The 15,214-nt window shown below is 55.3% G+C and overlaps 5 protein-coding genes across 5 annotated transcripts; 4 read left to right on the forward strand and 1 right to left on the reverse strand.

Annotated features, from left to right (window-relative positions):
• Positions 1-899: 899 nt before the first annotated feature.
• On the forward strand, positions 900-4,172 carry GLRG_04174 (uncharacterized protein; the record flags this gene model as incomplete). Its single annotated transcript, XM_008094859.1, has 1 exon — positions 900-4,172. One exon carries the CDS (start codon positions 900-902, stop codon positions 4,170-4,172), a length of 3,273 nt encoding a protein of 1,090 aa, XP_008093050.1.
• Positions 4,173-4,989: 817 nt separating this feature from the next.
• GLRG_04175 (hydantoinase B/oxoprolinase) lies at positions 4,990-9,126 on the forward strand (the record flags this gene model as incomplete). Its single annotated transcript, XM_008094860.1, has 2 exons — positions 4,990-7,277; positions 7,329-9,126. 2 exons carry the CDS (start codon positions 4,990-4,992, stop codon positions 9,124-9,126), a joined length of 4,086 nt encoding a protein of 1,361 aa, XP_008093051.1.
• A 642-nt stretch (positions 9,127-9,768) lies between these two features.
• Positions 9,769-11,539, forward strand: GLRG_04176 (adenosine/AMP deaminase; the record flags this gene model as incomplete). Its single annotated transcript, XM_008094861.1, has 2 exons — positions 9,769-10,583; positions 10,639-11,539. The coding sequence occupies 2 exons, from the start codon at positions 9,769-9,771 to the stop codon at positions 11,537-11,539; spliced, it is 1,716 nt and encodes a 571-aa protein (XP_008093052.1).
• A 630-nt stretch (positions 11,540-12,169) lies between these two features.
• Positions 12,170-12,322, forward strand: GLRG_04177 (uncharacterized protein; the record flags this gene model as incomplete). The annotated part of the gene is made up of 1 exon (XM_008094862.1): positions 12,170-12,322. One exon carries the CDS (start codon positions 12,170-12,172, stop codon positions 12,320-12,322), a length of 153 nt encoding a protein of 50 aa, XP_008093053.1.
• A 464-nt stretch (positions 12,323-12,786) lies between these two features.
• On the reverse strand, positions 12,787-13,837 carry GLRG_04178 (isoflavone reductase; the record flags this gene model as incomplete). Its single annotated transcript, XM_008094863.1, has 3 exons — positions 12,787-13,001; positions 13,064-13,682; positions 13,739-13,837. 3 exons carry the CDS (start codon positions 13,835-13,837, stop codon positions 12,787-12,789), a joined length of 933 nt encoding a protein of 310 aa, XP_008093054.1.
• Positions 13,838-15,214: the final 1,377 nt, after the last annotated feature.

The following is a 15,214-nucleotide window of genomic DNA, read 5'->3' on the forward strand; positions in this document are numbered from 1 at the left end:
AAGATATTTGTCGCGTCTCCCCCCTACCTATGCAAGGAACATACCTAGTCCTTTTGCTTCAACTCAAGAGCTCAATTAATAATTAGCCGGCCCTTTGACCCCAGAAACAACTACTTGAGGTTTGTTTCAACCCCGCATCCGTTCAGCATCTCATTCCCTCTGGGGAGTGAGTATTCGTATACCTTTTTTCTTTTAGCCCCTTCGATCTGGTGAAGTTTCACAACCGCAATCAATAAAGAAGTGTACTCAAGGGTGGAAAGAAATACCGCCCACAAACGAAACAGTGGAGTTTGTATTCCATTTTATTCCATTTTATGTTAGCACGACGGTACACATTCATACAGTACGGAGGACATTCGGTTGCAGGGGCTCTGTCACTAAAATTAGTACATTGGAGCTGGACCACGAGCTGACTTCCCATTCGTGGTGTGTTATCCTGCCACACAAACTCCACCGAAAAGAGACGTCAACAAGAATTCACTGCCGTCCTTTGCCCATTCCCCGACCCCCATTCGCGCCTAGACCCCTTTTAGAACGACATCTGATCTGTTCCACTGGGATCAGTCGATGCACGCCTTTTTTTCCAACTCAACTTTCCGAAACACTACTGGTGTAGCGTGTGGCTGACAAGAACCACCCGGAAGACACGGACAGCCTGTCCTCTGCCTCTATTTTCTCCCCTTCCCTTTCTTCTCCAGACTTGCGCTTGCAGCTTGCAGCTTGCAGCTAAGGTACACCGCCAACTGCCATATACACTGGTTTAAACTTACACCTCGATCAAAACTCGCTTGTTCTTTCCGCTCGATTCGATCAATGCACGCTTCGTTGTCTTGGCCGCCAGCACCAGGGATGTGAGAGGGCGCGGCCCCGGAATCTATAGACCGACGAACTAAGCATACATGGACTCGACACGGGCTGACGTGCATCCACCCGGAGCACCGGTCTTCTCCGACGAGAAGCTGCCGGCGACCGAGAAGATAGCGACAACAACACCCGTCCCCCCTGCGACCGAAGAGAAACTTGCCGCCGCTTCTATCCCTTCAACAACGCCGGCATCTATACACAATGCGTCAAAACCTGCCGAAGAAGAGGATGACCTGGTGGCCAAAGTCCTCAGGTTCTTGTCGACCGCGACTCCCGAGGCCCTCGGAGCCGTCGCAGTCGCTCTGGCAGCTTCAACCTACTTCATCCTTGGCAAGGTCGGACTCGTGCTCATTGGCGCATTCGGCGGCGTTGTCACCTTCATCACCTATGAGGCGCGTCATCCAGAGGTCTCGCGCGCAGTCCGAGGCGAGAAGGGCATCGACGTTCTACAACGCCTGGCGCTAGTCAAGATCGCCGAACCGCCCAAGAACGACGCGGAAGAGGAGGACCGACTCATACACGGGTTTGACGACTTCCAGCCCGAGACGCGCGAGGCGTTGACTGGTCTGGTGGACGCCATCATCCGCGACTATGTCAAATGGTGGTACTCCCCCATTCTTCCCAATGACAGCTCATTCCCTCTATCCTGCAGGAGGCTCCTTAACTCGTTCCTCCTCTCCGTCTCGAACCATCTCTATCGCAAGCGACCCGCCGATTCCTTCATCGATTTCATGACCAATGCCTCGTCCATGTTCATCGTCTTCCTTTCCGAGCTCTCCTCAGCGTTTACCGAGCAACATAACGATCCCAATTCTTCCGCTGTCGACATCATCGCCAAGTACCTCGAAGAGAACCCCAATTCGAACTTGGCCAACCTCTTGAGCCATCCACAACAAGCGGCCAAGTTTCGCAATGTGGCAGATGATCTACTTGGCTTCTTGGACCGGTCAGCATACAATTGCGACCCGGCACGCGTGTTCCTGAGAGAGATCCTGGCCGGGGTAATTCTTGAAATGAGCTTACAGTCGTGCTCGAAGCCGGAGTGGATCAACGGATGGATAGTGTACCTGCTGGAAGCTGGAGAGCCCGATTTCAGCCAGGCCATCGACGTCGGCATGCAGACAGGGCCCGACGCAGCCAATGCTAGTAATGCTAGCAGTGCGATCAACAACGCCTTCGTCGACATTGACGGAAACGTCGGCAATATTTCCCTGGCCAAGGGGAACCGCAACTCATTGGATATGGAGCGAGAACGCCGGAAAGGTTCATCGGCGGCGCACAAAAAGCAGCTTAGCAAGGCTGACGAGGAGATGGAGGAGGCCATGGAGGAGATGAAGCGCATGAACGCCTTGATTGCCGAGGAAGAGGCTAAGAGAGCCACGTCACGACAAAGCGTTGACTCGATGCCAAGGCCGACAGTGCAAGCTACTGGGAGCAAGATAGTGTCCTCACCTGGGGAGCTGTCGCCGAGATCGCTGTCTTCGGCAGAGAAACCATCGACAAACGGATCCCATGGTTCCCATGAATCTAACAGCTCCAACAAAGGTGAAAGCGTGCATTCACCCATCACACCGAGATCTGCTGCGGATTCTTCCAGCCAGAAATCGTCGCCGAAACACGCCTCCAACGGAAGCACGTCTCAATTCCTCAACTTCGATCAAATCGTACCACCTGCCAAGGAGGACCCGGAAGCATCAGAAGAGGGCTCCCGCAAGCCTCCTTTGACCCTTCACAATGCCACCATCACCCTCTATGAGGACGGAAATGACAGCAGCAAAATCCGGAGCAAGCCGACTTGGGACTACATGGTGCAGATTGAACCATCGTCCTCCCATTATCCCGGTTGGATGATCGTCAGGCAATATTCGGACTTTGAGACTTTGCACGAGATTCTCAGGCGTATCGCAACGATTTCGGGCGCAACGGCCTTTACAGAGCAACACTCCACGCTTCCTAACTGGAAATCACACACGCGGGCATCACTGCGTGGTGAGTTGGAGCGATACGTGAAAGATGCCTGTTGGTATAAGTCACTCGCTGAGAGTGAGGGCATGAAACGATTCCTCGAGAAGGAGTCGGGCCATGGGCACAGTAGTTCCAAGTCTGGCCTGGCATGGGACACTGTCGGCAAGAACATGTTGGACGTTTTGACAATGGGACCAAAGGGTGCTATGGAGGGCGGCAAGGCAGTGTTTGGCGGGGTGACTGGCGTTTTCAACAACATCGGCCTTGGCCCGAGGAAAAACACGACGTCTTCCCTGTCGGAAATTCAAACATCAAACCGATGGTCGACAGGAACACCACCGCGGATGGACAGCATGACTAGCCTCAATGCCGCCGTCACGTCACCAACCGGAGCGGGCCCCCGAAAGGGCAGGGACAGTCTCGACAGCCAAAGATCTTCAATCGTCGCGACCCAACCGGGGAAGATCGCTCCGATGGAGCGACGGCCCAGCTTCGATCCACGGGGAGACTCTGAGGCAGATGGCCTCAAGCCCCGTTCTGATCGCTGGGAAAGGAACTCTACAAGCGCTACCGGCAGTCGCGAACATAGTAGAGCTTCCAGCCTAGCGCCTTTGCAGTCGCCCGCTCTGAGGTCGCCCTCCTCGACGAGCCTTGATGTTATGAATCTCCAGTATCTCCCTCCACCTCCAGATGAGATGCCCGAAGACTACCAATCGCCCACGGATGCAGAAGTACATTCCAAGATGAACGATCTTGCTGCACCACGCAACTCAACCGGGGCTGCCTCGCCCAGCCCACCGCAGGCCCAGACAAACAAGAAGGGGCCAAAACCCGCACGACAATACCCTCCATTGTCGGAGCAAGAAACCAACGTGGCTGTCGAGCTGGTCTTCGCCATCATCAATGAGATGTACACGCTCTCGTCCGCTTGGAACATCCGGCGCACGCTGTTGGCCGCCGCTAAGTCGTTCCTTTTGCGACCCGGCAACCCATCCCTGCTCTCAATCCAGAAGATGATGCAAGAGTCTGTCATTGATGCCAACACGAAGGACGAGGGTCTCGCGTACCACCTACGCAAGCTAAGAGAAAACACGATGCCGACGGACGAGGAGCGTGCCACATGGCCTTCTGAGATGACTGATGAAGAGAAGGAAAAGCTGCGCATCAAGGCCCGCAACTTACTCATCACGAGAGGTGTTCCGGCCGCTTTGTCTGGCGTCATGGGACAGGCGGCAACGACCGATGCCCTCGGACGTATCTTTGACAGTCTTCAGATCGAGGAGGTGGCGAGAGGCTTCATGTTTGGCATGCTGCTTCAAGCCGTCAGGGTTATTACCCACTAATTCGCTTCTACACGTTCCCCTAGCGCCAGCACAGCGCATTATGTACCAACAAGCCGAGACGCAAGCGATGGAGGCTGGAGCAAAGCTCAAGACAGGCGCTGTTTCTGTTTGTAAGACTAAGATGACTTGAAAGACATGGGAAACGAACGATGCTGGACAGCCTGGCAGGCAAGAGGACGAGAACAAGACTACATAAACTTACCTTACTTAATAATTGACGACACGTACGCGCCAGAGCTACTTACTGGTTGAAGAGAGATGGGGTTTCCTTTCGTGAGGGCAAAAACGATGCTTGAAGCATCTCCCATGAAACCAACCACCTGCAGCGTGTCATAGGCAATGGATAGCTATCGGCCGAAAGCATGCTTTACGGACCTCTCCCTCGAACCCCGAGGATCCAGAGCTTTGTATTTCTTTTTCAATCGTCGTCAATATGCTTTACCGGGTTAAATGAGACAGGTGACCCAAAGTCGAAGGAAGGAAAGCCCATGCGCGATGGTAAAGCTCACACGCGGATATCCCCACAAGGCGATAACGTACAGCGGGGTAATTCACGCTAATGGTGGGGTGCGGAGCTCAAGCTCCTTATCTGATCGGCAATGGCCTCCGATCACGACGTCGACCATTTGTCATCGATTGTTCTGACATTCATCTCCGAACCTCTAACCAACTGATTGATCTCATCTCTGAAATCTGCCTTGATTTGAATTGTAAAGCCTTGAATAGAAGCACCTATACCTACGTACACCACTCCCTGAGCATTCACATCCGCGAACCACCACACACTCTTTCGCGGCCCGCCCACCTGGCCCTCAAAATGACCACAGATTTACCAGACCGTGGCATCCGCATCGCCATTGACCGTGGTGGAACCTTTACAGATTGTGTTGGCGAGCTCAACGGCAAAGAGATCATCATCAAGCTCCTTTCCGAAGATCCGGCCAACTACAAAGATGCGCCCCTCGAGGGCATCCGCCGCATCATGTCGCACTTCCTCGGCCACGACATACCCCGCGGCGAGGCACTCGACACTAAAAAGATAGAATCCATCCGTATGGGCACCACCGTGGCGACGAATGCGTTGCTGGAGCGCAAGGGCGAGAAGATCGCCATGGTCGTCACCAAGGGGTTCAAGGACTGCCTCGCCATCGGCAACCAAAGCAGACCCAAGATTTTTGATCTGGCAATCCGGAAACCCGACGTTTTGTATGAGAAGGTGGTCGAGATTGGTGAGCGTGTGACCCTGGAGGACTACGCTGAGGATCCCGAGAGGCACTTGACGCAGGCTTCTGCCAAGGCGGGGACGCCCGAGGCCGCGAAAGAAGAGCTTGTCCAGGGCACATCAGGGGAAGCCGTGAGAATACTCCAGCGGCCCGAGGCTGAGAGTATCCGTAGTCAGCTGCAAGAGGTATATGACTCTGGTATCCGCAGCATAGCTGTATGTCTGATGCACGGCTACACCTTCCCCGATCATGAGGCCCTTATCGGAAAGATTGCCAAGGATATTGGATTTAAGCATATTTCCCTCAGCCACGAGCTTATGCCAATGATCAAGCTGGTCTCACGAGCAACATCCGTCTGTGCGGACGCGTATCTCACACCTGCCATCAAGAAGTACATCTCGGGCTTCCAGGCCGGGTTCGAGGGTGGCCTGGGTACGAGGAGCGTCCAGCAGGAGGAAGGCGCCAAGGGCGCGCGCTGCGAGTTCATGCAGAGCGACGGCGGCCTTGTTGACGTAGAAAACTTTACTGGCCTCAAGGCCATCCTGTCCGGGCCGGCAGGTGGCGTTGTGGGGTATGCCATCACGTCATACGATGAAGAGACCAAAGTTCCGGTGATTGGGTTCGACATGGGCGGCACGAGCACTGATGTCTCTCGATTTGGTGAGGGTCGCTATGAGCATGTATTCGAGACCACTACCGCCGGTGTGACTATCCAGTCGCCGCAGCTGGACATCAACACAGTGGCTGCAGGTGGTGGATCGATGCTGTTTTGGAAGAATGGCCTCTTTGTCGTGGGACCAGAGTCTGCTGGAGCACACCCGGGTCCGGCATGTTACCGAAAAGGAGGTCCCGCGACCGTCACGGATGCGAACCTCTATCTCGGTCGCCTGCTACCCGAGTTTTTCCCCAAGATTTTCGGCGAGAACGAGGACCAAGGGCTTGACCCCGAGGCCAGTAAGAAGGTGCTGCAGGAGCTTGCTGGTCGGATCAATGAGGAGACTGGAAGGAACATGAGTGTTGATGAGGTGGCGTATGGCTTCTTGACTGTGGCCAACGAGACCATGACGAGACCCATCCGGTCAATCACCGAGGCTAAGGGACATGACTCATCGAAGCATCGTTTGGCAACTTTTGGTGGTGCTGGTGGTCAGCATGCTGTCGCCATCGGGGAAGCCCTCGGAATCCAACAGATCCTCATCCACAGATACTCCTCCGTCCTTTCGGCATACGGCATGGCTTTGGCCGATGTCGTTGATGAACGCCAAGAGCCTGACTCCAAGGTCTGGGAGTACCCGGGCAAGGCGGCCGACGAGCTGAAGAGCAAGATGGAGAAGTTGAAGGAAAGATCTCGCAATGCTTTACGCAACCAGGGTTTCGAGGATAAAGAAATCGTCTTTGAGGAGTACCTCAACATGAGATACCGTGGTACCGAGTCGGCGTTGATGATCATCAAGCCGGGCCAAGACGAGCAGAATGATGCCAAGGGCTGGGACTTTGGAACCGCTTTCATCCAGCAGCATCGTTATGAGTTCGGGTTTACTCTCGATGACAGAGACATCATTGTGGACGATGTCCGCGTCAGAGGCATTGGCAAGAGCTACAGGCATACGGAAAAGACAGTTGATCAGCAGCTGAAGGAACTGAAGCGCAAGGATGTGGAGCAGAGCAAGGCACATAACCGACAGAAAGTGTTTTTCGAGGAGGGCCGACTTGATACTCCTGTGTACAAGCTCGAAGACCTGGGCACTGGCGAGATCATCAAGGGGCCTGCCATGCTGGCCGATGGAACCCAGACAATTGTGGTCACGCCCAAGGCCACAGCCTTGGTACTTGATACCCATGTTATCATCGACATCCAGAAGGACGGCTCAAAAGAGGAAAAGTATGTACGCCAAACCCAAACAAGAACTACAATGCTGACTACTTGTAACAGCACACAAGAGAGCCAAGGGGAACGCGAGGTTGATCCGATCATGCTGAGTATCTTTGGTCATCGCTTCATGGCGATTGCAGAACAGATGGGTAGAGCACTGCAGAAGACAAGTGTCAGTACCAACGTGAAGGAGCGTCTAGACTTTTCTTGCGCCATTTTCGACGCGTCGGGCGGCCTCGTAGCAAATGCTCCTCACTTGCCGGTTCACTTGGGCTCCATGTCAACCTGCGTCAAGCGCCAAGCTGAGATATGGAAGGGTGATTTGAAGAAGGGCGATGTCATCATCTCCAATCACCCCTCGTATGGAGGCACTCATCTGCCGGATATCACTCTTGTAATGCCGGCCTTCAACGACAAAGGCGATAAGATTCTCTTCTACGCGGCCTCCAGAGCTCATCACGCAGACATCGGTGGCATCACCGCCGGCAGTATGCCACCTCACTCAAAGGAGTTGTTCCAAGAAGGCGCCGCGATCAAGAGCGAGAAGCTTGTGAGCGAAGGCCGCTTCGATGAGAAGAGAGTGACAGAGCTGCTATACAACGAGCCCGCACAGTACCCTGGCTGCAGCGGGACCCGCTGCCTAGCTGACAACATCAATGACCTGAGAGCTCAGGTGTCGGCTAACCAGAAGGGTATTGCACTTATTGAGGGGCTCATTGAGGAGTACGGCGAGGAGACGGTGCAGTTCTACATGGTCCATATCCAGAACAACGCAGAGCTGTGCGTCCGTAAGCTCCTGAAAGGGGTCAGCAAGCGCTTCGAGGGCAGAGAGCTCCAGGCGGTAGACTTCATGGACGACGGCAGCCCCATTCGGCTGAAGGTGACGATCGACGCTGAAAAGGGCGAGGCGGTCTTTGACTTTGAGGGCACTGGTCCTGAAGTCTACGGCAACATCAACGCTCCAGAGGCCGTGACATACAGTGCCATCATCTACTGCCTCCGCTGCCTCATCTCCGAGGACATTCCCCTGAACCAGGGGTGTCTCAAGCCCATTAACGTCAAGATCCCGCCAAAGTCACTCCTTTCCCCCTCAGGCGGCGCCGCCGTGGTTGGCGGCAACGTGCTGACGAGTCAGCGCGTGACGGATGTCATCTTCAAGGCCTTCCAGGCGTGCGCGGCGAGCCAGGGTGACTGTAACAACCTCACATTTGGCTTTGGCGGGAACCTCACGGGCCAAAAGGAAGTCAAAGGGTTCGGGTACTATGAGACGATCGCGGGCGGTAGCGGCGCAGGTCCCACCTGGGAGGGGACCAGTGGTGTGCACACTCACATGACCAACACGCGCATCACGGACTCGGAGGTGTTTGAGCGGCGTTATCCGGTGATCCTGCGCGAGTTCTCGCTGCGGGACGGGTCTGGTGGAGATGGACAGCACCGCGGCGGCGACGGCGTCGTGAGGGACATCGAGTTCCGCATCCCGGTGCAGGTGTCGATCCTCAGTGAGAGGCGGGTGTACCGGCCATATGGGCTCGCCGGCGGCGAGGATGGCGAGTCCGGACTAAACATCTGGGTGAGGAAGGTTGAGAATGGAAGCTGGGAGAAATCCCTGAAGAGGCTCAAGGGTGGGCAGAGCAGCGGGGAGGATGCCGAGGTGGAGTATGAGGAGAGGAGATTCAACCTGGGTGCCAAGAACAGCGCGCCAATGAAGCCGGGTGAGAGGATCATCATCAACACCCCAGGCGGCGGTGGCTGGGGTAAGGTCGGGACGGAGAAGGCGTTTACGCGGAAGAGAGATCCGACGGAAGGGTGGAGGAAGGGGAGTCATGCGAACAGGGAGGATACCGCGCTTCAAGTATGAGGGCGGAAGGCTAGAAAGGTGTTGGTTGTCGTGATGCTCAAATACCATAACATGGACGTCGGATCCGGGATTTACCACCCGTTGCAAAACCCAGCACTGGTCATTTTGGTTTTATTGACAACGGTCTTCCACTTCACCCCTTGTCCTTGTTGCACCGTCCAAGGAAATCGCTTGGCCTCGCGTATCCTGACCAAGTTCTTGCCGATCAGCCCAATCACATAATCCAGCACTTTGACCGTACCAACCAGATGCCACCTGTGGCATTGCGGAGACACAACGGTTATTACCCGCCGATCAGCATGCAAAAGAACGCCGTACCGGACCGGCAGCAACGGCATGAACTCCGGGTGGGGACGGATGCACGGACCATTAAATCGACCCCGCGACCCCGCTGTCACCACAAGCCGCCTAATTCCATCGTAAGCCGCCGGTGACTTAACCTGCTTGACTAACCACGACCAACCTCGATCAAACGCAACGGAGCCAGCCGATCGTCAACTCCACGGATCCTTGCCTACCTGATCGACCGCAAATATCCACAACCCGGCGTTTTGGGTCTCATCAAAACCCGACGTACGCCGCTCCCCTTTTCACCCTTCCTCACATTCCAACACAAAGTTCTGCACTGTCCGCCTGCTCACCATGTCTCTCACCAACGAGGATTGGGAAGAGATCCGCCAGGACATCCCCGAGGTCTCAGACCCTTTCATCGCACAGTACATCAACGGCCGTGAGGCCCTCGTCGCCCAGGAGCAGAAGTCCCGCGCCGATGCATCCTTTCGTGCTGCGGCTTCGCCGATTGCCCGTCGCGCGGCCGACATTGTTTCCCGCATCCGTCTTGAAGAGAAGCGGACGATATGGAACGCACAGGCCGAAGAGGACCTCGCAACAAGTGAGGGCCTTGCGCCTTTCCCCGGAATGATGTTCACGCTCGCCAAGCAACGCCTTGAGACGACCCGTCTGTGGCGTATTGTCCAGAAAATGCCCAAGGGTTCGCTTCTCCACGCCCACTTGGACGCCATGGTTGACTTTGATTTCCTGTTCGATGTTCTGTTGAACACCCCCGGCATGCATTTCGCGGCGGACGCGCCGCTGTCGAACGAGACATCAAAGTCCAAATCTGGAGTTCATTTCAGATTCAGGAAGGCTGAGGACAGCAAGAACTCACCGTGGGAGGAGGACTACGTTCCCGGAGAGTTCCGGCTGTTGACCAAGGCGGCGGATGAGTACCCCGATGGCGGCAGGCCGGGATTCCTCAAATGGCTGAAGTCCAGATGCACCATCACGTTGACGGACAGCATGGAGCAGCATCACGGCATCGACGCCGTATGGCGCAAATTTGCCTCGTGCTTTATGGTCACTAACACTATTATCCACTACGAGCCCATCTTCCGCGCTTTCCTCAAGAGACTCATGGCATCGCTGTTGGCGGACGGCATCTACTGGATTGAGCTCAGGTGAGCATCATTGCCTCCCGTATTCCCCAAAACCCATTGTCATTGACGGAAGCAGATTCACATGGCCCCTTAACTACTGCCGTGACGGCCAAGAAGAGCCAGAGAAGGACTACAACCACATGTTCCAAGTGATGGAGGAGGAGCTCGCGCTCTTCAAGTCCGATCCCGCAAACGCCGCCTTCTGGGGCTTCCGCACCATCTGGACCACCATCCGCCACCTGCCCACGCGCGATATCATTGAGAGCATGGACAACTGCATCACGACCAAGATGTCCTGGCCGCACCTCATCGCCGGCTACGATCTTGTCGGCCAGGAGGACCTGGGTCGCCCGCTTCGCGACCTCCTCCCGGAGCTCTTCTGGTTCCGCAAGCAGTGCGCGCAGGAGGGCGTCAACCTGCCATTCTTTTTCCACGCCGGCGAGACCCTCGGCGACGGCGACGAGACGGACCAGAATCTCTTCGACGCCGTTCTCCTGGGCACGCGACGCATCGGTCACGGTTTCTCCCTGTATAAGCACCCGCTCCTCATCGACATGATCAAGGAAAAGCGCATCCTCATCGAGTCGTGCCCCATCAGCAACGAGGTCCTCCGCCTCTGCGGCTCCATCATGTCGCACCCGCTCCCCGCGCTGCTGTCCCGCGGCGTTCCCTGCGCCCTCTGCAACGACGACCCAGCCATGTTGGGCCAGGACACGGCGGGCATGTCGCACGACTACTGGCAGGCGCTGCAGGGGTGGGAGAACGTCGGGCTGCTGGGCTTGGGTTCCATGGCCGAGAACAGCGTGCGGTGGTCCGCGTTCGAGGACGAGACGCCCGCGGAGTGGACCGCGGGCATCAAGGAGGCGAGCCTCGGGTCGGGTGTCAAGGCGGACCGGCTCAAGCAGTGGGCGACCGAGTGGGAAAAGTTCTGTCTCTGGGTCGTGGAGGAGTTCGGCGAAGAGTCAGAGAAGGCGTAAGGCAGAAGCTACATGAGAAATACGAGGGCAATGCTACATGGGAGACTACTTTTCAACAAACAAGATGGCGCGGCGGGGGGCAGACATGAGTGTGGGTTACACTGTCAATGGAATCGGGCATGGACGGATGGTATTTACACAACGGAGTTTCAACAGTACAAAGTGTCACACGGACTAGCTTGTTTGAGATGGTCACCTGGCATTCAACACGGCTAATAGAAGAGCATTCAACGCGGCTCTGGGGCGGGAATTTCCCGACTGATCTAGGGAGTTAGGAACCGACTATATGGTTCGGCTATAGGCTCCGGTATTGCGAGGCATCCGGCAGCCTGATACATGATGCAACACAAGACTGCGAGCAATGCCCAATTTGGTGTGCTGCTGTGGAATGGCGTCGACAGTTCGGGTTGAAGATGGGAGTCACATATAACCACATTCTGTGTATCTTCCCCAAGGCACGCTGCTGACTTTGCTGCATCGGGGCATCCGTAAAGTTTCTGAGGCGGATTACTGGCAGAACGGAGACTGACCAATGGCAGGTCGTCATCGCGGCTTCGGGAGGGACCCTCGCAAGATTGAGAGCGCGTCAGCATTGGCGACCCCGATACTGGAGTGCAGGAGGCGCAATTGATGGCAGATTTCCTGGTCCTTGGGACCGGCCACAGAAGCCTGATCAAGCCCGATATCTTTGCTTACGAGACCACCTGTAAGGCCAGCGCTTTGGTCCATGGTCACAGAGCTCAAAAGGACATGGGTTGGATCAGGGCTTGGAACCAGACCTGATATGGTCTGAAGGATGCAGTCACATGCACGATGTTACCTTTTGACGTCGCCTGGTACCGACCATTTGAATGGTTCGATGAGATCTCCATTCAGTACGTTTGGGTAGATATGTCCAACTCGAATAGAGTAGAATGGATGGATACCGTTCTTGTCGCCGGGTCTCTCGCCATGAGCTGAACAGGTCTGGATTGTGTCATCTTTTTGGCCACCAGGTCGACTACATGGACCACATAGCTACCGGTTGCTATAGCAGGTATACCAAGGTTGAAGGTGGGTGAAAGGGGGTTTATTCAGATATTTGGTTCTGTTTGAGGGCAATCAAGTAAACAAATCATCATGTACTGCTTGCTGGATATGGGCTGTGTGGTGATAAAGCGGGTAAAATGTGTATATGGAAATTCAGAACCCCCCCTCACCCCCCAAGATTTAAAGGTAAAGAACATAAGTTGATGCACCAAGTATTGTCATCGCCCCCACTGTGACTCCAACCATGTCCTGAACCCGACCGGCCGAAAGTCGACGGCGTCGTTGAGATTAGCTTGGCGGAAGTCGTACCGTCCGTCGGCGGTGGCGATCAGGCGTTGGACGTTCCACCACTGGGTCCAGTTCTGCCTCGATTCGTAATGTGCGAGTTCGCTCTGGAGTTTAGAGCAGTCCCGAGTCCTCAGGGTAAATGAGACTGCCAAACATTAGCAATTCCGCCATTGCGCCCGTTCGGCAAAGTGGGAGTTACAAACTCACCTCCTCTGACGTTGCAACACTTGGCGAATATGTCCCGAACCGACATCCTGTCGCCGCGCATCTTGAACTCCCGAGGCCAGGTGCCGGGGCCAAGCTCGATGGCCGCGGCGACAAAGCGACCTACGTCTTCCACCGAAGTCATGCATACCTGAACCGGCCGTCCGGACGAATTTGTCTCGACGATATCGGCCGTGGCGTTCCCGACGTCGACAAGATAGGCTCCGGGGCTGCCTATGCAGGCTCGGTCCCCCATGCCGTAGTCCGCTAACCCACCAGGGGCGAAGTGTTCGTAAAGGATGCCGCAGGAGAAGACCGTGTAGTCCATCTTGCGGGACTTGGAGCCGGCGCAGTGTTTCAACAGCTCGATGGCCTCGGATGACCCGTAGTCCAGGGGGTCGTCATCAGACGGTCTGTGAGAAATCGAGCCTTCGAACTCTGCCGGGACGAACAGGCGCACGCGGACATGGCGGGCGGCATGTATCAGTTTGATCTGCTCATGGCCGCGGATCGTTGAGATGACGAGATCGATGCCCTGGAGGGCGAATCTGAGGTTTTCGGCGTCATCGTAGTTAACGACTGCGACTTGGCAGTCGTAGCGTTGCTCCCAGTCCGGTCTTGACTGCACAAAGTCATTTTAGCAGTAACTAATGGGATGATTAGGAACGGAGCACCAACATCTCTAGAAAGGACTATCACAGGGTTGGCCGTCTGCGTGATGTGGCGGGTGAGGATGGCTGCGAGACCTCCGGCCCCGGCGATGGCTATTCTCATCATAACTACGTTTTCTTGTTGTGCGGTTCAGTTTCTCCTGCTCGAGGTTACAGATCCAACTTCAAAGACCGGGCAGATGTTGTCCTTTATGCATTGCCTCTCTATCTCTATGCCACGCAAGCCCACTTGCCCTCAAGTACAGCCTGCGTCGATGCCATATAACCTGCAGTTGATTGGGGATGGCGATGTGCAGTCCACACCATCACGCACGGCCTGAGGTGACTCAAGGGCTCGTTCATATGCGACTGGTTATTACGGTGCCAGGAAACAAGTCTACAGGGTCTAGTCGGACAAGCAAGTGACCAATCCCGAGACAAAGTGAGGGCCAGGAGAACTGGGGAGGGGCACTCTCGGTAGATATGAACAGAGCATGGTTTGAGATACGGCGCAGAGAGTGTTCTCGTATAGAGAACCCCAGGCCAGGAGTGCCTGGAAGTCGCCTTAAAATGTCTTTGGGAAGATGGTGGGTCGTCCGACAGGCGGATAAGTTCACCTCAACTCATCGTGTATGAGATACTGGCTGACTTGCATGTCGGTGATTCCCCGGTTATCTAGGGACCCGCAGTGATAACAGGCAATCCCTTATGACCATGACGAGGTTCGTAGGTTGTATTAGTAGTGCTGATGTGGACGCTCTGGGGAAGCCGAGTGTGGAGTGAGACACGCCTGCACGGCCGAATTCCTAGATAACTGGGTTCCGAGAGGCTTGATTGCATACTGTAGACGGGAATCAAATACATAAGGTGTCTGTATTCCAAGGGTCATCTAATCACTATCCCAGCACCACACGGAACCTGTTGTTCCTTGGTTATTGTTCGCTGGTGTGCCCTTCAGTCAACATTGAACGAAGACACGGCTTGGGTTCGGTAGAGGAGGTGAAGGAGCTTGCATTATGATCAGGATGGGAACCAGATTGAAACCACAGGCTAACGATAGTTATCGAACTAATGCGGTGGCCATTCTAGGGCCTGATCTTGCATGGAAGTACCATGGCATGTTGGGAACCCAGCCCGAGCATGTGAGTATAAACCATTGGCGCCAAGTTGCGGATGGACGTACACAGTCAGTGATTGGTTCTCCATGCGTGTTCAAATCGGTGCCTCATGGACATATCCACTGCAGGTTGCAGGCTGGTGTGGTGACAGGACCCGTAAGTAGGGTTCCCTCGATCGAATAAGAGCAGACAGCCCGGCGCTCGCGGTCAAGAACCTCGACCTCAACGAGCCTCATCCGGGTGTGTGAAACAAGGCCACCGCTGCGGGTATTTGGAACACAGCGGCGGAAAAGCTAGCAACACGGTAGACGATTGGAGGCTGGCAACCCCTCGACTGGATGGTAGTCAGAGTCGAAGCGGGCGACTTGTCGTTGAGGCCTACCATT

The sequence above is a fragment of the Colletotrichum graminicola genome, assembly GCF_000149035.1.
Source record: "Colletotrichum graminicola M1.001 genomic scaffold supercont1.13, whole genome shotgun sequence".
NCBI lineage: Eukaryota > Fungi > Ascomycota > Sordariomycetes > Glomerellales > Glomerellaceae > Colletotrichum > Colletotrichum graminicola.